This window comes from Hoplias malabaricus, chromosome 13 (assembly GCF_029633855.1).
Source record: "Hoplias malabaricus isolate fHopMal1 chromosome 13, fHopMal1.hap1, whole genome shotgun sequence".
NCBI classification, from domain to species: domain Eukaryota; kingdom Metazoa; phylum Chordata; class Actinopteri; order Characiformes; family Erythrinidae; genus Hoplias; species Hoplias malabaricus.
In genome coordinates this window covers 32581991-32601504 of record NC_089812.1, presented here as the reverse complement: position 1 = coordinate 32601504, position 19514 = coordinate 32581991, and the positions used below count along the sequence as shown (strand labels likewise).

The 19514-nt window shown below is 39.5% G+C and overlaps 2 protein-coding genes across 2 annotated transcripts; both read left to right on the top strand.

The window, feature by feature from the left end:
- The first annotated feature begins 7014 nt into the window (after nt 1–7014).
- Nucleotides 7015–11950, top strand: LOC136665093 (immunoglobulin lambda-1 light chain-like). Its single transcript, XM_066642654.1, has 4 exons — nt 7015–7069; nt 7161–7494; nt 10447–10487; nt 11504–11950. The coding sequence occupies exons 1-4, from the start codon at nt 7030–7032 to the stop codon at nt 11824–11826; spliced, it is 738 nt and encodes a 245-aa protein (XP_066498751.1). The 5' UTR covers nt 7015–7029; the 3' UTR covers nt 11827–11950.
- A 1046-nt stretch (nt 11951–12996) lies between these two features.
- On the top strand, nt 12997–17164 carry LOC136665203 (immunoglobulin lambda-1 light chain-like). The gene is made up of 4 exons (XM_066642792.1): nt 12997–13036; nt 13128–13458; nt 15509–15549; nt 16752–17164. The coding sequence occupies exons 1-4, from the start codon at nt 12997–12999 to the stop codon at nt 17072–17074; spliced, it is 735 nt and encodes a 244-aa protein (XP_066498889.1). The 3' UTR covers nt 17075–17164.
- The last annotated feature ends 2350 nt before the right edge of the window (nt 17165–19514 follow it).

Here is a 19514-nt window from a genome sequence, read left to right as displayed (position 1 = left end):
CAGATTTACAAATTAAAACTCTAAAAAAAATGTGTAAGTCCTTTTTATGTGACATGGAATAAACAAAATGTCGAAAAGGGGATGTGCTCAGTGACCGCGTTGTGAACCGTAGACCGTGACCTATGGACTATTAGTGAAGAGCGCCATCTGTCCGCAGAATTGAGACACATCACACATTAAGACACAGGATACACCTGCTCAATTCTGTGCTGTTATTTTAACTCTATGCAAATCAAGACAAGTTTCCATTTCTACTTTCAAGCGTAGAAACCCATGCTGGTAACAAATGCAATGATGTGTTATTGTTTTATTTTATTATTGGTAAAACAAATTAACTTAATAGTTGAAAATAAAATTAAGTAAAATTATGAAGAACATGAGAGTGATCTGTATGATCTTTATGGTGTTTGTATTTGAGAGACCCCTCCCTCTCTCCTCCTGACTCTTATAGCACACCCCTGCTCTCTCTCTTTTATCTGCTCCTCCAGCTGCTCATCTCTTCACTCAGCACAGAGAGTCATCACACACTGACAAGATGCTGCCAGCACTCTGCACTCTCTTCACTGCTCTCTCATGTAAGATTTCACAACACTGGAGCTCCTCAGCATTTACCTCCATCTAATGTGAGCATCAACTAATGTAATGGATGCTGCTTTTATTGCAGGTGTCAGTGGTGTGACTGTGGTGACCCAGAAGCCCCCTGTTCTCACAGCCACTAAAGGAGAAAAGATCACTCTGCACTGTAATCTGGGGTCTGTAAATAATGACGCTGCCCGATGGTATAAACAGGTTCCAGGAGGGGTTCCACAGTTTGTGTTGGTTAATAAACAGGGCTGGAGTTCTCCTACATATGGATCTGGCTTCTCGTCTCCTAAATTCACATCAACGGGCTCATCTAGTTCAGATTACACTTTGATTATTGATAACGTGGAGTCAGGAGACTCTGCAGTGTATTACTGTAACACATGGGATAGCTCCGTCAGGGAGTACGTATCACAGTGATTCACTTCATGACAAAAACCTCCTCACTGCTCACATTCACTTCTGCTTTCACACAGCTGTAGATGTAAAATATCCTCAACAGGACACTACTCAAGTTGGCCTTAGGCTGCATTTACTGTTATTTTAATAATTTTAATGTAAAATTGTAGTGGACTTTAAGGTAGCGTCTACTATTGAGGAGAAATACAGTTCTTTATGGTTAGTTTAAGATAAGATAATATAAGATAATATTTTATTAGACATTAAATTAGGGGAAATAAAAAAAAAAACAGTAAAAACAATTACTTAAAAAGAAAGGAAAAAAGTACTAAATTGTAAGAAAAGCTGCCACATGCACTGCGCGATCTTGGTGGTGCGTCTTTTATAGTGGAACCTTTTGTTTGAGAAGAAAAACAAAAGACTCTCGTTTGTAGAGACAGTGAAAGCCTAGCATACCGAACGGAGATACTTTTTTTTTTTTTACCAATTTATTGACACCGGGGTTTCATAAACATATTAGACAGGTTTAAAGCTGAAAGTTAGCAAATCTTCTATAAAATCTTTTATAAAAATGTTTTTTGAAAACAATCATGAACAATGAGTTTTAGGTGTGAGCTGAAAAATAAGCCACACACCGCTTCATGTTGATGTTCTCAAGGGCTTGTTTTCACCCTCAGGAAGGCCTATAGTCCCACCCTCTGGAGACTTGGGCCCTCCCTACATTTGCCATACCCTCCCCAACAAGACTGACACAGCCAAAAGTTTTCATCCCTTCGACAGGTAAATTCCTTCTTCATTTGCTGCTGCTGTCATTTCACTTTCCACCTTAAAAGCTGTTGTTGCTGACTGTTTTGACACACAAGCCTGAAGTTAGCATTCTATTTCCACCTTTAAAAAGTTCTAAATTAGACTTGTACATTTGCTCTGTGTTTTTCATTTATTATTCTGGCTGACAAGGGAGAAGAAGCCAAAGGGGTATAAATACACAGAAGCACAGACAAGGAACACCTGGGAGAGATGATGAGAGGGTAAGGCAACAAAGGAGACAGGTGGACACATTGATTGCAAGGTTGGGCTAAAGTGGGACAAAGGTGGAGACAGGAACAAAACAAAACAGAACCATGTTATAAAGAAGCACATGGCAGGCAAACAGACCTCACAAAACAAAGCAGGAAATCATGAGACCAAACAGGTCAGCTATGAAAAAGTGGTTGTTGAGGCAGGAGAAAGGGGAGGCTGAAGGGAGAGACTAGTGCGAACTCTAGTCACAAAATCTTGGACAGTGCACCTTTAATGAGTATTTTAATAGATGAGAAAATGTTAATATTTATATGAAATAGATCGTAGTAATAAAGATTACAAACTCATTCCATTGAATGAACTTGATTTGTCTTTATTTCTTTGATAAGTGAAATTAATTGTGAATTACATGTGAAGTAGTAGCATCCCCTTGTGGATCAGTTCCACATTCACAACATATGTGAACAGGTGAGAAATAAAACCCATGTAAAGCCGTTCCATGTTTGTACGTGAATGAGTTAATGAGATACAAACCTGTTCTTTGAAGTGTTAAATGAGCATAAACCATTTAGAATATTCATAAAATGACTACAGTGTTGGATGACAGAGTTCTTATCTGTTTTCCAGGGTTCCTGGTTTCTTGGATATGAAAAACTGCTAGAGTGAAGTATTTATCTCTGCAGAAGAATTGTTTGTTTTTTTAATTGTTAATTGTTATATATTAAATGGACTCATGTATTTCACCATATTGTGCTGTTGCTCTTATATGAAAGCAGTGAGTCATATCTGGTTTAATTTTTTAATCTCTACATACTTTAATGTCTGTTGCATTCAGGCATGCACAGCATTCATGGAAATTCAGAGAGAGATGCATCTTCATCGTCAGGGCTTGGATGTTGAACGCACCTTAGACATGTGTTAGAGCTGGTTCAGTGGCTAAACACTTGTACTGCTTTGACCTAATATTGGAAGAACTTTCTCAATGCGTAGAAAAAATATTGCTGACACCAGTTAGAAGCAGAAACTTTACTAAATCAACTGGAGATTATTCATTCATTCATTATCTGTAACTGCTTTTCCAACTCAGGGCGCAGTAGGTCCGGAGCCTACCCAAAATCACTGGGCGCAAAGCAGGAACACACCCTGGAGGGGGTGCTAGTCCTTCACAGGGCAACACACACACACTCACACATTCACTCACATGCTCACACCTATGGACACTTTTGAGTCGTCAATCCAGCTACCAATGTGTGTTTTTAGACAGTGGGAAGAAAATGGAGTGCCCAGAGGAAACCAAACTCAACACAGACAGTCACCCGGGGAGAGGGACTTGAACCCACAACCTCCAGGATCTGCTGCGCCTCCGTGCTGCCCCACAAACAATTCTGATGGTAATTTTAATTAAGCGTTCAGATTAACTGATAACTGATAACGGTGGTGCAGCAGGTAGATGTCGCAGTCACGCAGCTCCAGGGACCTGTAGGTTGTGGGTTCGAGTCCCGCTCTGGATGACTGTCTGTGAGGAGTTGGTGTGTTCTCCCTGTGTCCGCGTGGGTTTCCTCCCAAAGTCCAAAAACACACGTTAGTAGGTGGATTGGCGACTCAAAAGTGTCTGTAGGTGTGAGTGTGTGTGTTGCCCTGTGAAGGACTGGCGCCCCCTTCCAGGGTGAATTCCTTCCTTGTTCACAATGATTCCAGGTAGGCTCTGGACCCACCGCGACCCTGAATTGGATAAGGGTTATAGATAATGAATGAATGAAGGATATCACTGAGTGGGACATCACTATCACTTCATGCAATCGCCACCTACAGAGCAGACACATTTGGGCCAAACTCATTCACTGCATTTATCCAGCACCTCAGTCACAAAACAATGGAACAGAAGCAGCACTCTCTCATTTTAGCTCAATGTAAATCAGCAACTTTCTGTATGTCAACTCATAAAGGGAGAAACACTGATGCACTACATTCATGGATTTATAAACAGCATTTCCGTCCAACAGAATGTATAATCATGAATTTATCTACAAAGCCATAATTTAAAATATGTTTACGCTTACATTTAATTTGGCAATCGTGATAATTTCATATACTGTCTTAATATTTCAACACTGACAATGATACATCACATATTATGACACACTGAGGATACACCTGCTCAACACTTATACTCTTATTTCAGCTCTATGCAAATGAAGACAAGTTTCCAATCATTAATAGGAACTGATGTGTCATGAGTAAAAATAAACATGTTACTAATATCAGCATATGTTTGAGCATGATAACATTTGTTCTGAAATCCTGGAAAATAATTAATCTGCACATTTTTAATCATAGTAAGTGTGATGCTAGTGATTTTATGCACCCCTGTGTATATGATTCTTAGGTTGTGTGTACTTAAGACACCACCCTCTCCCTCTCTCCTGACTCTCTTATAGCACATGCTGACTTTCCTTTATCTGCTCCTCCAGCTGCTCATCTCTTCACTCAGCACAGAGAGTCATCACACACTGACAAGATGCTGCCAGCACTCTGCACTCTCTTCACTGCTCTCTCATGTAAGATTTCACAACACTGGAGCTCCTCAGCATGTACCCCCATCTAATGTGAGCATCAACTAATGTAACATGGATGCTGCTTTTATTGCAGGTGTCAGTGGTGTGACTGTGGTGACCCAGAAGCCCCCTGTTCTCACAGCCACTAAAGGAGAGAAGATCACTGTGCACTGTAATCTGGGGTCTGTTACTGATCAATCTGCTCGTTGGTATGAACAGGTTCCAGGAGGAGTTCCACAGTATGTGTTAAGCAATTATCACAGCTATAGCTCTCCTAAGTATGGATCTGGCTTCTCGTCTCCTAAATTCACATCAACACACTCGTCTCAGTCTGATTACACTTTGATTATTGATACAGTGGAGGTAGGAGACTCTGCAGTGTATTACTGTAACACATTTGACAGCTCTGTTAGTGAGTACGTACCACAGTGATTCCCACCATGACAAAAACCTCCTCACTGCTCACATTCACTTCTGCTTTCACACAGCTGTGGAAGTATAGTGTCCTTAAGAGGAACATATAATATTGACTTGGGTATTTAGTGTTTTATTACATTTTAATAGATGGGATGTGGAGTTAGCATAAATGGTGGTACAAAAAAATAAATAAACTAAAATCGAGCTGGTCAATTATATCTTCAGCTAACAGGCTAGCAGGTCCTTCTATTAATATTTTGTGTTAGGTTTTTCTGCAATGCAGAAACTATCTTACTCTAATCACTTGTAAGGTTCAAATTCAGTGCCAAATTCATTATCTTTGCCACAATTTTACCTGAAGAAAACAGTGGAATAAATAAATGTAATAATAGAGTTCTACTGTATCATCATTAAAATTTACAAATCACTGTAACATGATTACTATTATATGTCACTGTACATGCTGTACACAAACACTTAGGTCTATTATGTCTTCTCAGAGCCTGTATCATGTGCGAGCCCATGTCTAAAATCCTGAAAACTCCACTGACAGAATGAGAAGCACTGCAGGAGAGTCACTGAAGCTTTGATACCTCAACACTGAAAATTTTACATCACACATTATGAGAAACACTCAGGATATAATTATAATCATACACAGGATAAAATGTAAAATATCCTATGCCAATCCATTAGAGCTTCACATAGAGCTTCCACACTCTCTTCCTACCTGCAGCCACAAAATGTCTGTTGTTTGAATCCTACCCCTCAACACTAAGGTTGACGTGGCCATTTATGATCCTTCACAGGGGTCTCCAGGTAGGCACCTCCCCTCATCAGTGTTTCACTAAATTAAGTCCACAACACATCCAGAAGGCTCAACACTGAAGTCTGGTGTCCCAGACCCACCCCACGCCAATTGAGCTTTATAGTCCTACCTCACCCTTTACCATCATCAACCGTAAATCCACACTGGCCTCCCTGGTGACTAAGGCTGTACCTAGCCCCACTGGCACCGTTAATGCATGCTCAGTGCCACCAGTTCCATGTGAACGTTACGTGCTACACCACCAACAACAACAATAGCACCTCTACAGTGCATTTCCCCAAATAATTTGTACTTTCCTTATCCACAACCACTGACTAGACCTTTCAGCTATTTCTGATAACTTCACAGCTGCCCTTAGTTTCCTGCCTCTGATGCTGAACTGCACAAGCAGGGATGTGGCAGACTTGGCTAAAAATCCCCTAACACCTATCTCCACCAGTCTTACATGTGCCTGCCACCCACGTTCCCTCACCTCAGCCACCAAGTCTGTGTACTTCAGCTTCTTCCTTTTGAATGCTTCATCGACTGCATCCTCAAATAGAACAGTTAACTTTATGAAATAAATTATCCATTTACTTTCAGAGTAGAGAACCATGTCTGGCCTCAGTGTAGTTAATACAAAGCACTCTGCATTTTTTTTTACCTACGTCCACCAGCAATCTCCCATCTACCAATATTTATAGCTTGTGCATGCTCTCGAACAAGTTCCTCCTCAAGCACAAACCTATTCCCTTGATGACTACAGCCACTCATTAATGCATTAACATCTAGACGATTGCTGTCCAACCTGCTCAACACTGGTCTGTTGTTTTAGCTCTATACAATTGAAGAGGAGTTTCCATTTCTTCTGTCATTGGTAGAATCAAAACCTTAAGTTAATGTAATAAATCTATTTTATTATTATTTTTACGAGTGAAGCAAATAAAACTGTCCTGAGTTTAAGGGAAGAAAGGAATTAATAGAAGGATTATGCACAGATAAAATAAAGAGTACAAGTAAAAATCAAAATAAAAATGTCATCATGGTAAACTTATTAGCCAATATTAGGAGGATATTTCTATTGGGGGTATTTAGCACATGAAAATTATATATATAGTATTTTTAGTATATAGAGCCCTCCCTCTTCCCTCCTGACTCTTATAGCACACCCCTGCTCTCTCTCCTTTATCTGCTCCTCCAGCTGCTCATCTCTTCACTCAGCACAGAGAGTCATCACACACTGACAAGATGCTGCCAGCACTCTGCACTCTCTTCACTGCTCTCTCATGTAAGATTTCACAACACTGGAGTTCCTCAGCATTTATCTCCATCTAAAGTCATCATCAACTAATGTAACATGGATGCTGCTTTTATTGCAGGTGTCAGTGGTGTGACTGTGGTGACCCAGAGGCCCCCTGTTCTCACAGCCACTAAAGGAGAGAAGACCACTCTGCACTGTAATCTGGGGTCTGTTACTGGAAGTGCTGCTCAATGGTATAAACAGGTTCCAGGAGGGGTTCCTCAATATGTATTAAGACATTATCACGGCTGGAGCGCTCCTTCATATGGATCTGGCTTCTCGTCTCCTAAATTCACATCAACACACTCGTCTCAGTCTGATTACACTTTGATTATTGATACAGTGGAGGTAGGAGACTCTGCAGTGTATTACTGTCACACATGGGATAACTCTGCTAAAGAACACGTACCACAGTGATTCACACCATGACAAAAACCTCCTCACTGCTCACATTCACTTCTGCTTTCACACAGCTGTAGATGTAAAATATCCTCAATAAGAGCTTACAATACTGAAATGGAGGAGGGAAGTTTAACATTTAAAAGTTCACTAAATTTATTGAAAATATATTTCCGCTTTAAAAGGCAGCCAACAAAAATAATGTTTTGAAAAATATGTTGATAAAATAAACGACTTCTTATTTGTTAAATTAAAATGAAAATGCTTCTATAACGCTCTTTAAACAAATCAAAATGTTATCACTAAATGAAAATCTTTGGATGTCATCTATCAATACGACTAACAATGAGTATAAAGGGCTGCTCTCTGGCTGCTCTGTCAGGCTGAAGATAAGCTTAAACAATTCTTACCTCATGCATTTTTTTTGCAATAATTCAAGAATAAAGTCTAGTGTGGAAAAGTCCACTTCTTTCTACACAGAAGAGTAGGGTTTGATTTCTTTCTTGGGGAAGAACAGCAGTCTACACCAATAAGAGTCACAGGGCAGGACTCCTAAAAATACAACGCCTTACATCAGCGTAACATGATCCACATACACTGATGTGCCACTGGGCAGCACAGTGGTGCAGCGGGTAGTGTCTGTGTCACACAACTCCAGAGACCTGGAGGTTGTGGGTTTGAGTCCTGTTCCAGGTAACTGTCTGTGAGTAGTTTGGTGTATTCCCCACCTGTCTGCATGGGTTTTCTCCGGGTGCTCCAGTTTCCTCCCACGGTCCAAAAACACTTGTTGGTAGGTGGAGTGTGTGTCACCCTGCGAAGGACTGGTGCCTCCTCCAGGGTGTGTTCTCGCCTTGTGCCCAGTGATTCAGGATAGGCTCCAGACCCACTGCGACCCTGAACTGGATAAGTGGTTTCAGACAATGAATGAATGAATGATCTCCCACAATGAAAGTAACCTGAGAAAACACATTCCATTTCCTAAAAGTTCTCTTGAACAAACAATCAGCAATGGATCACCAGACTACAGTATATCCCTCATTACCAGTGTTACCTTTAAGTGCTGTTTACTCTCATTACTGCACTTTTAATTGAATGATATTACAGAATTTCAAATCCACTGTCTTGTGCTGGGACTAGACCACAACACTCATCCATATCTTCATCTCCAGCTCACCCAGACACTAGTGTTTTAACCTAAAACTGATACGCTCAAGTTTAGAGCAAAATAACTGCATGAAGTGACACATTCTGAACACAGGCTTCAGATTTTACTAGATTTCAGATTTACTTCACACAGTCCACATGCTCGGTCAATGTATCACTATTGTATAATGTTCTGTGTGATTTCTTTAATGTCCTGATACTGAAAATAATAAATACTTAAGGGATGCTGCAGTGGGAAATTAATTACATTTAGCCTCCAGCTTTTGCACAACACAGAGGGTCATTTCTTTAATTCTGGTTACACTGTCTTCTAACTTCCTCTCAGTGAAGGAAAAGTACCTTGACAGGAGTGAATCCGTGGTTTCTGACTAAATGAGTACTGAAGACTTCCTGTGTAAGACAGTAACTCAGACAGCAGGTCTTCCAGTGCACTGGTTCTGTACTGATGCAACATTACACAACACTCTCAGTCACTGTGTGGACACTGACTTCACAGATAACACTCAGCTCCTCACTGAGGGGGAAACCAGAGGGAACACACAAATCACAGCAGTGATGTAACCCAGCATAAGAGGGAGCCTTAAACATAATTCAACAACACATAAATATACCATATTACATATTAACCACAAACAACAACTGTAAATACACAAAATCCACTTTATAAAGAAGAGAGCACCTAATGCACTATGGGAACAATGCATAATTTCATTCATTGTCCCCTCTCTCTTTCTCCATTTTCCTGCACACACACACACACACACACACACAAACACTCGTGTCACAAGTAACACTTAAATATTTAAATAATGCACGTGAACATTAAACATTTGAACTACGTTTGAGACTATTCTCCACTGCAGGAACAGTGCACTATAGTCGTGTCAGTGAAGAAAGTCTCAGCTGATTGGCTGATTAGAGATTCAGGTCCCTCCCTCAGTTCCCTATGAAAGCTCCCTCCACTCTCTTCTCTCTTCATCCTCCACTCTGTTCATCCCTCTGCTGATCACACAGACAACATGCTGCCAACTCTCTGTGTTCTACTCCCTGCTCTGGCATGTAAGATCTCTCCTCCTGCTTTTCTCTCTACACTGATGAGGTGTGTGTGTGACTAGGAGTGTGTGTGAAATGTGACTGATGCTCATACACTTCAATGTTGCTTTATGTTTCAGGGGTCAGTTCACAAAGAGTTCTGACACAAACCCCTTCAGTGCAAACAGAGCCGGGCCGCACTGTCAGTCTGGACTGTAACGTCGCAAAGGATGATGGCTATGTCTCCTGGTATAAACAGATTCCACAAGCAGTTCCTCAGTTTGTGTTGAGATTTTATTATTCTCACAGCTCTCCTAATGCATATGGAGAAAATTTTTCATCTGCGCGCTTCACATCTAAAGCCTCCACAAGCATCGACTACCAGCTAATAATCAGTAAAGTGGAGGTAGGAGACTCTGCAGTGTATTACTGTGGAACATGGGACAGCTCTGGTGCAGCTGTATCACAGTGATAGAGAGCAGAACAAAAACCTCCTCACTGCTCACACTGACATCTCCATCTGACTGAGCACATCTCTCAGATTCAGCAGAAAAGTGGAGTGGAAAAGTGGTCTATTGAGCAGGAAGTGGGAAGAAATCCCAGGAGAACAGAGCTGTGGAATTCCCAGAAACTGAAACGGGATGTGGAAGGACTCAGTGCTGATCACAGACAGTAGAAGAGAGAGCTGAAGTCTAGAGGAGGTTTCAGTTGCGCTACTTTCACTTCTGAAACTGAGGAGGTTATTGTACGGGTGATGATATGAAATGAAGCACTGTGGTATTCGGACAAGGAACAAAGCTGTTCGTCACCGGTAAGAAACTCTTCTCTTTATCTACACTTCACTCATTTAATGTTTCAGACTCAGCTTAAATACAAACTGCTACTTTATTACACTGAATAAGGATTTTGTCTATTTTTATTGTGTGTTTAAAAGAAGGAGAGCATTAGAGTTGGAGGTAGACATGAACCAAAGGAAGATCAATCATTTATAATTTCAGAATCAAACCCTGACTGTGTTCCTCTGTTGTGAGATTTGATAGTGGATAAATATGAAAACAGTACTTGCTGATTGGAAAGTATGCTGTAAGTCAGCTATTGCTGAAGTTACATTGCTCTCATTGCTGTCTGATGCATATGTTTTGATGCCACAGATAAGTTCTGTTGATTTTCGAACTGGAAAATTAGAAATAGCTCTCAACAGAGAACACACGTCTGGTATTATAAAGCATACTTACAATTTAATTGCTGAATGTAAGACATGTTACAGTAAATATGACATAAAATAAGGTTTGTGTAAACTTTTTGGCAGACTTTGTACTTAATTTTTTCCAATAAATTATATGTTAAAATACATGTTGTGCATTACATATGACGCCTTAGACACAATTGCGTTTGTTGTCTATTATTGATTTTGAAAATAAAATAATCAAATAACACTCACCCGATCAGAGCTTTCCAAACTTCTACATGCAGCCATTTCAAAATTAAGCAAACTCTGCTTTAAGTCAGTTCTTTTAAATATAACAAAAAACTAAAATACTTTTACATGGTCTCTCCATCTTCCTCTCTGTTTCTCAATGTAACTCTAAAATACTTTTTTAATATTCAGTATAACTCCTTTAAGGGAAATGAAGGTTCAATTGACTCAATATTTATTTTTAAGAAATTTATTTAAATCAATTAAAGTGTTTACAACAGGTGTTTTCCATTAGAACGTGAGAAAAATTATACTTTCATTAACAGCAAACTGGGCACGACTTCAAACAGTCTTTAATTCTCATTGTTTGTAGTGTATTAAATCATGTCTTTATCTGTTTCTCTGATCAGACACTTCTGCCCCGGCTCCTGTTCTGACCCTCTTCCCTCCGTCCAGTGAAGAGCTGAAGTCTAACAAAGCCACTCTAGTGTGTGTGGTCAGTGATATGCCCACTGGGTTTGCTGATGTGAGCTGGCTGGTGGACAGTAAAGCGGTCAGCAGTGGAGTGACCACTGGCTCTGCAGAGCAGCAAACCAATAAGAAATTCAGACTGAGCAGCTTTTTGACCATTGAGAGGTCAGAGTGGGAGAAAGATAAAGACGTAACGTGTCAAGTGTCTTCTGCCTCAAAAACTGCCAGTAAAAAGTTGAAGAAGTCTGAATGTATCGTCTGAACCTGATCACATCTGATACATCTTCATTCTTTTATTCTTCACAGTAACAGAGCTTCATAGAAACAGTAGTTTAACGTGTAGTGACAGAACGCTGACGTCATTAACAAACACTGGATCATCTCCTGCTGACGTAGTCATTTATCTTTTCTGTTTTATAACATGTTTGTTTGCTGAAGTTTAATAAAATGCATTACTAAAGAAACTGTTGTTCATTTTTCATGGTGATGGAGAGTCCAGTATAACGTTCTAGATATTAATCAGAGACCTCAGCAGCTCAATGAAACACATGTAGAGAATAAGAGTGAGAATGACTAAAGGAGTGAAACATGTTTCTACAGGATTATAAAATGATAAGATAATAAACTGACTGTAGAGTGAAGAGAGATATGGACATTCAGCTACACTGAGATGTTGTGAAACCTGTGGTCACTGATAATGTCACTGGAAATGAAAAATAATGATCTAAAGCAGATCAGAGTCAGTGGTCACTGTCCAGACAAGTGCAGTACAGAGAGTGAATTCAAATGTCAGGCTCCAGTGAGAGATTCAGATCCTGAGGCTTAAACTACACTCAAAAAGAGCTAAAAGACTTAAGTTCATATCTTTATATTTAAGTTTTACTGCGACTCAAACAACAGATTTACAAATTAAAACTCTAAAAAAAATGTGTAAGTCCTTTTTATGTGACATGGAATAAACAAAATGTCGAAAAGGGGATGTGCTCAGTGACCGCGTTGTGAACCGTAGACCGTGACCTATGGACTATTAGTGAAGAGCGCCATCTCTCCGCAGATTTGAGACACATCACACATTAAGACACAGGATACACCTGCTCAATTCTGTGCTGTTATTTTAACTCTATGCAAATCAAGACAAGTTTCCATTTCTACTTTCAAGCGTAGAAACCCATGCTGGTAACAAATGCAATGGTGTGTTATTGTTTTATTTTATTATTGGTAAAACAAATTAACTTAATAGTTGAAAATAAAATTAAGTAAAATTATGAAGAACATGAGAGTGATCTGTATGATCTTTATGGTGTTTGTATTTGAGAGACCCCTCCCTCTCTCCTCCTGACTCTTATAGCACACCCCTGCTCTCTCTCTTTTATCTGCTCCTCCAGCTGCTCATCTCTTCACTCAGCACAGAGAGTCATCACACACTGACAAGATGCTGCCAGCACTCTGCACTCTCTTCACTGCTCTCTCATGTAAGATTTCACAAAACTGGAGCTCCTCAGCATTTACCTCCATCTAATGTGAGCATCGACTAATGTAACATGGATGCTGGTTTTATTGCAGGTGTCAGTGGTGTGACTGTGGTGACCCAGAAGCCCCCTGTTCTCACAGCCACTAAAGGAGAGAAGACCACTCTGCACTGTAACCTGGGGACTGTTACTGACAGTGGAGTACATTGGTATAAGCAAGTTCCAGGAGAAGCTCCACAGTATGTTTTGTATTCTATGCACGACAATAGTGCACCCTCATATGGATCTGGCTTTTCGTCTCCTAAATTCACAACACACTCATCCAAATCAGATTACACCTTGGTCATTGATAAAGTGGAGGTAGGAGACTCTGCAGTGTATTACTGTAGCACAATGGACTACTCTGTTAGTGAGTGGGTATTACAGTGATTTAGACCATGACAAAAACCTTCTCACTGCTCACATTCACTTCTGCTTTCACACAGCTCTAGAAACATTAATTAGAAACATTAATCGTTTTGTATCAGAGAGGAAACTGGAGAAAAGTGAAATGCTTTGTAACAATTATATATTATATTATTATAACAATTAAACCGATTGAAATCTTGTTATAAAAACACAATGTGACTTCTTCTGAAGATCACATAGGCTTTGTTTATTAGGCAGCCTTTTTCAGTTTAAATGTATACCCACACAAATAAAACCCACAAACAAGAAGAATTTCACTCACAATGACTTTATGAAATGCACTGAAATCTACTAATTCATCCTGTCTAGACATAATCACGTATATGTTGAACTAAATATTCATTTCCAATAACTCATTTACCTTTATTTGCTGTCCATTTGATACACTCATAATTCACTTATATTTCAGCATATTCTACTCTCCTTTGCTGGGACTAGATCAAAACACCCATCCATATCTTCACATCCAGCTCAACTCACTGGCAAAACAAAACCCACTGCTAAAAGTGGGTCTTTTTGAAAACAGATTTGAGATTCTTGAAAATCTCAGAATTTACCCCAAACAATTCATGACCTGTCTCTGTATCACACTACTGTACGATGTTCTGTTAAATATGTGATTTTTACTTTCTTATTTTAGTGGGTTTGTAAGACAGTAACTGCAGGTTTTCCAGTGCAACGGTCCTGAAACAACATTACACAACACCGTCAATCACAGTGTGAACAATGACTTCAGAGATAACACTCAGCTCCACAATGAAGGGGCAGCCAGAGGGAATACAAAACAACACAATGATGAATAACCTAATGTATCAGACATAAACATATAAAGATAGAACTCAACTGCACCATATCACAACCCAATAACCATAAAACACAATTGTAAACACAAAAATCAAACAAGTGAGCACCTCATACATCATGGAAACCATGCATAATTTTATTAACTACTCTCTTAATTTCTCCATCTCTCTCTCACACACACACACACGTGAAGAGCAACAGACTGTATTTAATCATGCATGCGACCAACAAAAATAGTCTCTGAAAACATTCCCCACTGCAGAAACAGTGCACTATAATTGTGTCAGTGAAGAAAGTCTCAGCTGATTGGCTGATTAGAGATTCAGGTCCCTCCCTCAGTTCCCTATGAAAGCTCCCTCCACTCTCTCCTCTCTTCATCCTCCACTCTGTTCATCCCTCTGCTGATTACACAGACAACATGCTGCCAACTCTGTGTTCTACTCCCTGTTCTGGCATGTAAGATCTCTCCTCCTGCTTTTCTCTCTACACTGATGATGTGTGTGTTTGACTAGGAGTGTGTGTGAAATGTGATTGTTGCTCATACACTTCAATGTTGCTTTATGTTTCAGGTGTCAGTTCACAAAGAGATCTGACACAACCCCCTTCAGTGCAAACAGAGCTGGGCCGCACTGTCAGTCTGGACTGTAACATCGCAAAGTATGAAGGCAACTATGTCTACTGGTATAAACAGATTCCACAAGCAGCTCCTCAGTTTCTGTTGAGATTTCATTATACTGACAGCGCTCCTGATGCATATGGAGATGATTTTTCATCTGTACGCTTCACATCTAAAGCCTCTACAAACATCGACTACCAGCTAATAATCAGTAAAGTGGAGGTAGGAGACTCTGCAGTGTATTACTGTCAAACAAGAGATGACTCCACTAGTGCAGCTGTATCACAGTGATAGAGAGCAGGACAAAAACCTCCTCACTGTTCACACTGACATCTCCATCTGACTGAGCACATCTAATCTTCAGCAGAAAAGTGGAGTGGAAAAGTGGTCTATTGAGCAGGAAGTGGGAAGAAATCCCAGGAGAACAGAGCTGTGGAATTCCCAGAAACTGAAATGGGATGTGGAAGGACTCAGTGCTGATCACAGACAGTAGAAGAGAGAGCTGAAGTCTAGAGGAGGTTTCAGTTGCGCTACTTTCACTTCTGAAACTGAGGAGGTTATTGTACGGGTGATGATATGAAATGAAGCACTGTGGTATTCGGACAAGGAACAAAGCTGTTCGTCACCGGTAAGTAACTCTTCTCTTTATCTACACTTCACTCATTTAATGTTTCAGACTCAGCTTTAATACAAACTGCTGCAGCGTCAGAAACAATGTACTATACATCACTGTGACTAATGGAACACAGAGTGTAAAACATTTAACGTTACAACAGTGGTTTTAATTCTAGTTGTGTTCCTTAAAGTTACATTACATTCTCTTCTCCAGAAGGAGAGGTGAATATTTGTAAACTTTTATTACAGAATTGTGTAAAAAAATAAATTAATTAAATACACTTTGAAAAGAAATTGTGCAGATGAAATGAACACAGCTTAAAAATCTACAGTTAATAAAGAATATGGTACAATTATGGTCCCTAAATAACGTACTTAATATGTGACCGTTTTTCTGAGAGCACTTTATAACACAGAATAAGGATTTTATTTGTCTTGTTGTTTATTGTTTGATAAAAATGATTGATAGAGATTTAAACTTGGAGACAGACATGAAATAAAGGATGATAAACAGTCTATAATTTCAGAATCTAAACCTGTTTTGCTCTGTTGTGTGTTTGGTTGCTGATAAATATGTAAACACTTTTGTTATTTCAAAACTATGCTTTAAATCAGCTGTTGCTGGAGTTACATTGTTCTCTATAACGTCTGCTGCAAATGTTTGGGTGCTACGTTCTGTTGATTTTCTAACTGAAAATAAGTTCCAGTTCTCTACAGAGAACACACATCTCAGATTTTAAAGTCACTAAATATCTGCTGGATTTAACAAATATTACAAGGAAAAGGACATAAATGAGGTCTGAGTAAGATTTGGGCAGTAACTTATTGTTTACAAAATACATTTAAAATAATTGAATGTTGTGCCTTTCATACTGAAGACTGAGCCATAATTGAGTGTGTGTCTTATAAAATATTCCTGCTTAATTTTACTTAGAGAATGAAAAATAACATCGACTGAGCATTTTAAACTTCTGAGAAAAACTGTTACAAAATTAAGCAAAACATGCTTAAAGTCAGAAAACAAAAATGCTTTTTCATGGTGTCTCCCTGTAATCCTCCTCACTGTAACACCATTTATAGTTTTATTAAATGTATAGGTGTTTACTATCAGGACATTGTTATACTTTCAATAACAGCCAACAGTCAATCAAACAGTCTTTAATTCTCATTGTTTGTAGTGTATTAAATCATGTCTTTATCTGTTTCTCTGATCAGACGCTTCTGCCCCGGCTCCTGTTCTGACCCTCTTCCCTCCGTCCAGTGAAGAGCTGAAGTCTAACAAAGCCACTCTAGTGTGTGTGGTCAGTGATATGCCCACTGGGTTTGCTGATGTGAGCTGGCTGGTGGACAGTAAAGCGGTCAGCAGTGGAGTGACCACTGGCTCTGCAGAGCAGCAAACCAATAAGAAATTCAGACTGAGCAGCTTTTTGACCATTGAGAGGTCAGAGTGGGAGAAAGATAAAGACGTAACGTGTCAAGTGTCTTCTGCCTCAAAAACCGCCAGTAAAAAGTTGAAGAAGTCTGAATGTATCGTCTGAACCTGATCACATCTGATACATCTTCATTCTTTTATTCTTCACAGTAACAGAGCTTCATAGAAACAGTAGTTTAACGTGTAGTGACAGAACGCTGACTTCATTAACAAACACTGGATCATCTCCTGCTGACGTAGTCATTTATCTTTTCTGTTTTATAACATGTTTGTTTGCTGAAGTTTAATAAAATGCATTACTAAAGAAACTGTTGTTCATTTTTCATGGTGATGGAGAGTCCAGTATAACGTTCTAGATATTAATCAGAGACCTCAGCAGCTCAATGAAACACATGTAGAGAATAAGAGTGAGAATGACTAAAGGAGTGAAACATGTTTCTACAGGATTATAAAATGATAAGATAATAAACTGACTGTAGAGTGAAGAGAGATATGGACATTCAGCTACACTGAGATGTTGTGAAACCTGTGGTCACTGATAATGTCACTGGAAATGAAAAATAATGATCTAAAGCAGATCAGAGTCAGTGGTCACTGTCCAGACAAGTGCAGTACAGAGAGTGAATTCAAATGTCCGGCTCCAGTGAGAGATTCAGATCCTGAGGCTTAAACTACACACAAGAAGTGTTAAAGACTAAGTTCAGGTCTTTATCCTGATGTTTTACTGTCACTCACTGAACAGATTCACACTGTAACAAATGACAAATGATGGTTCACAGAGATGTGGAGATGTTTCTGAGAAAATGGTTCATATACATATTTTCAGACGGGGGGTGGGGGGGATGACTTCTACACAGTGATAAACAGATGAAACTCCAGTGAGTTTATTGTGATATTGTGATGTTGTAGCATCAGTGTTATTGACACTGAAGATGGATGTGTTAGATGTCAAACATATCCAAGTTAATTATTACTGTTTTAACTCGTATTATTATTGTTAAATGTTAAGAAAAAGATGGAAGAAATAAGGAGGGTGGATTTATTCACTGCCATTTTAACCTTTCACATTTAGCTTTTTTCCACAATTACTGCTTCATGTTAGTGTGTTGTTTTGGTAACAGGATCTGGACCTGAAACTTTGGTTCAAACACAAATACAGTCCGAAGGTTTTGTGACCGAGTTTTAATCTGAAACTGACCAGTGTTGAACTAAATTGTCTCAGACGGATATGAACCAGCCCTGTGAAGGACTGGCGAAGGACCCCCCGCGACCCTAAATTGGATAAGCGGTTACAGATAATGGATGGATGGATGGATTGATGGATGGATATGAACCAGCCTATCATTAATAAACCTGACAGAACAGCGCCGCCTAGTGTTCACTGACTATAAATGCGCCACTGTCGAATTACAGAGAAGTACTGTTTACTTAAACAATATTTATTGATTTATTACAGCAGTACTTCTCAGGGGGGTTGGATATATTAGGCAGCACGTTTACAAACCGTTCTTGAAGTTATTGGAAGCAGGAAGAATGGGCAATGTGCCAAGGTCTGAGCACTATTTGACAAATGATTTAAGGGGGTTTTGACAACAGGTTAATTGCTTGATAAATGGGTCAGAGCATCTCCAACACAGCACACGTGACATTCGTGACATAGTGGTTAGTACCTAACAAAAGTGGTTCAAAGTAGGACAACCAGCATTATCAGTGACAGGGTAATGAACACACAAGTCTAGAAGTTTAGAAGGGACAGGGTATTGCAGCTTTCTGTGTTTTGTAGTGGCGTAGATGCATACTGTTCAGAGGGACCATACTGACCTCTATCTTCCAAAGAAAGCACTTGCACTGCATGTGAGCATCAGATATGGACCACTGAGGTGACTTGGTTTGATGAATATCATTTTCTTTAACTTCACTGTTTTGTGGATGTAGTGCTGATAAAGTCTGTTTCACTCTAAAGCTTCTGTTAGAACAGTTTCTTTAGATTCAGCATTTAACAACACAACTGTAGCAGATCCACTGAACAGAATCGTGTATTGTCTGCACTGACCTGGACTTTTCCTGAATCAAATCAAAATGAATTTCCAGTTTTCTTCACCACTGTGAGGCTGGTTGATCTCTATGCAAACTACATGAGAGGGTGCCTATAAGATGGAGAAAATAAAGAATGTAAATACATGAAAGAAAGCATGCAAGAGGAACAGCAGGAAAAAATCTGAACTCTAAAGGAAAACAGTAAGAGTTCGGCTGTGAGTAACATTTATGAAATGGCCATTGAACATGTGAGCAGTCAGGTCCATGCGTATTTTTCATGCTTTAGAGTCCATGATTGTAATCAAAATAACACTTTTTATAACATTCAGAATATGTTTCCTCACCATGTGCTTCCTCTCCATTCTGTTTGCGTCCGGGAAACCAGTCTGATGTGTTTATGAACCCCAGTGTCTGTAAATGAGCGAAAAGACAACCTGGCTATGTCTGGTACGCTAGGCTTTCTCTCTCTCAGCTCATGGCACTCCATACGTTGAAATACATGAACCGAA

Bases quoted from the DNA above. Each gene is read 5' to 3' on its own strand.
- LOC136665203 (XM_066642792.1), top strand. From the start codon at position 12,997: ATGCTGCCAGCACTCTGCACTCTCTTCACTGCTCTCTCAT. The intron at 13,037-13,127 runs GTAAGATTTCAC...GTTTTATTGCAG, and splicing joins TCTCTTCACTGCTCTCTCAT to GTGTCAGTGGTGTGACTGTG. The intron at 15,550-16,751 runs GTAAGTAACTCT...TTCTCTGATCAG, and splicing joins AACAAAGCTGTTCGTCACCG to ACGCTTCTGCCCCGGCTCCT.
- LOC136665093 (XM_066642654.1), top strand. From the start codon at position 7,030: ATGCTGCCAGCACTCTGCACTCTCTTCACTGCTCTCTCAT. The intron at 7,070-7,160 runs GTAAGATTTCAC...CTTTTATTGCAG, and splicing joins TCTCTTCACTGCTCTCTCAT to GTGTCAGTGGTGTGACTGTG. The intron at 10,488-11,503 runs GTAAGAAACTCT...TTCTCTGATCAG, and splicing joins AACAAAGCTGTTCGTCACCG to ACACTTCTGCCCCGGCTCCT.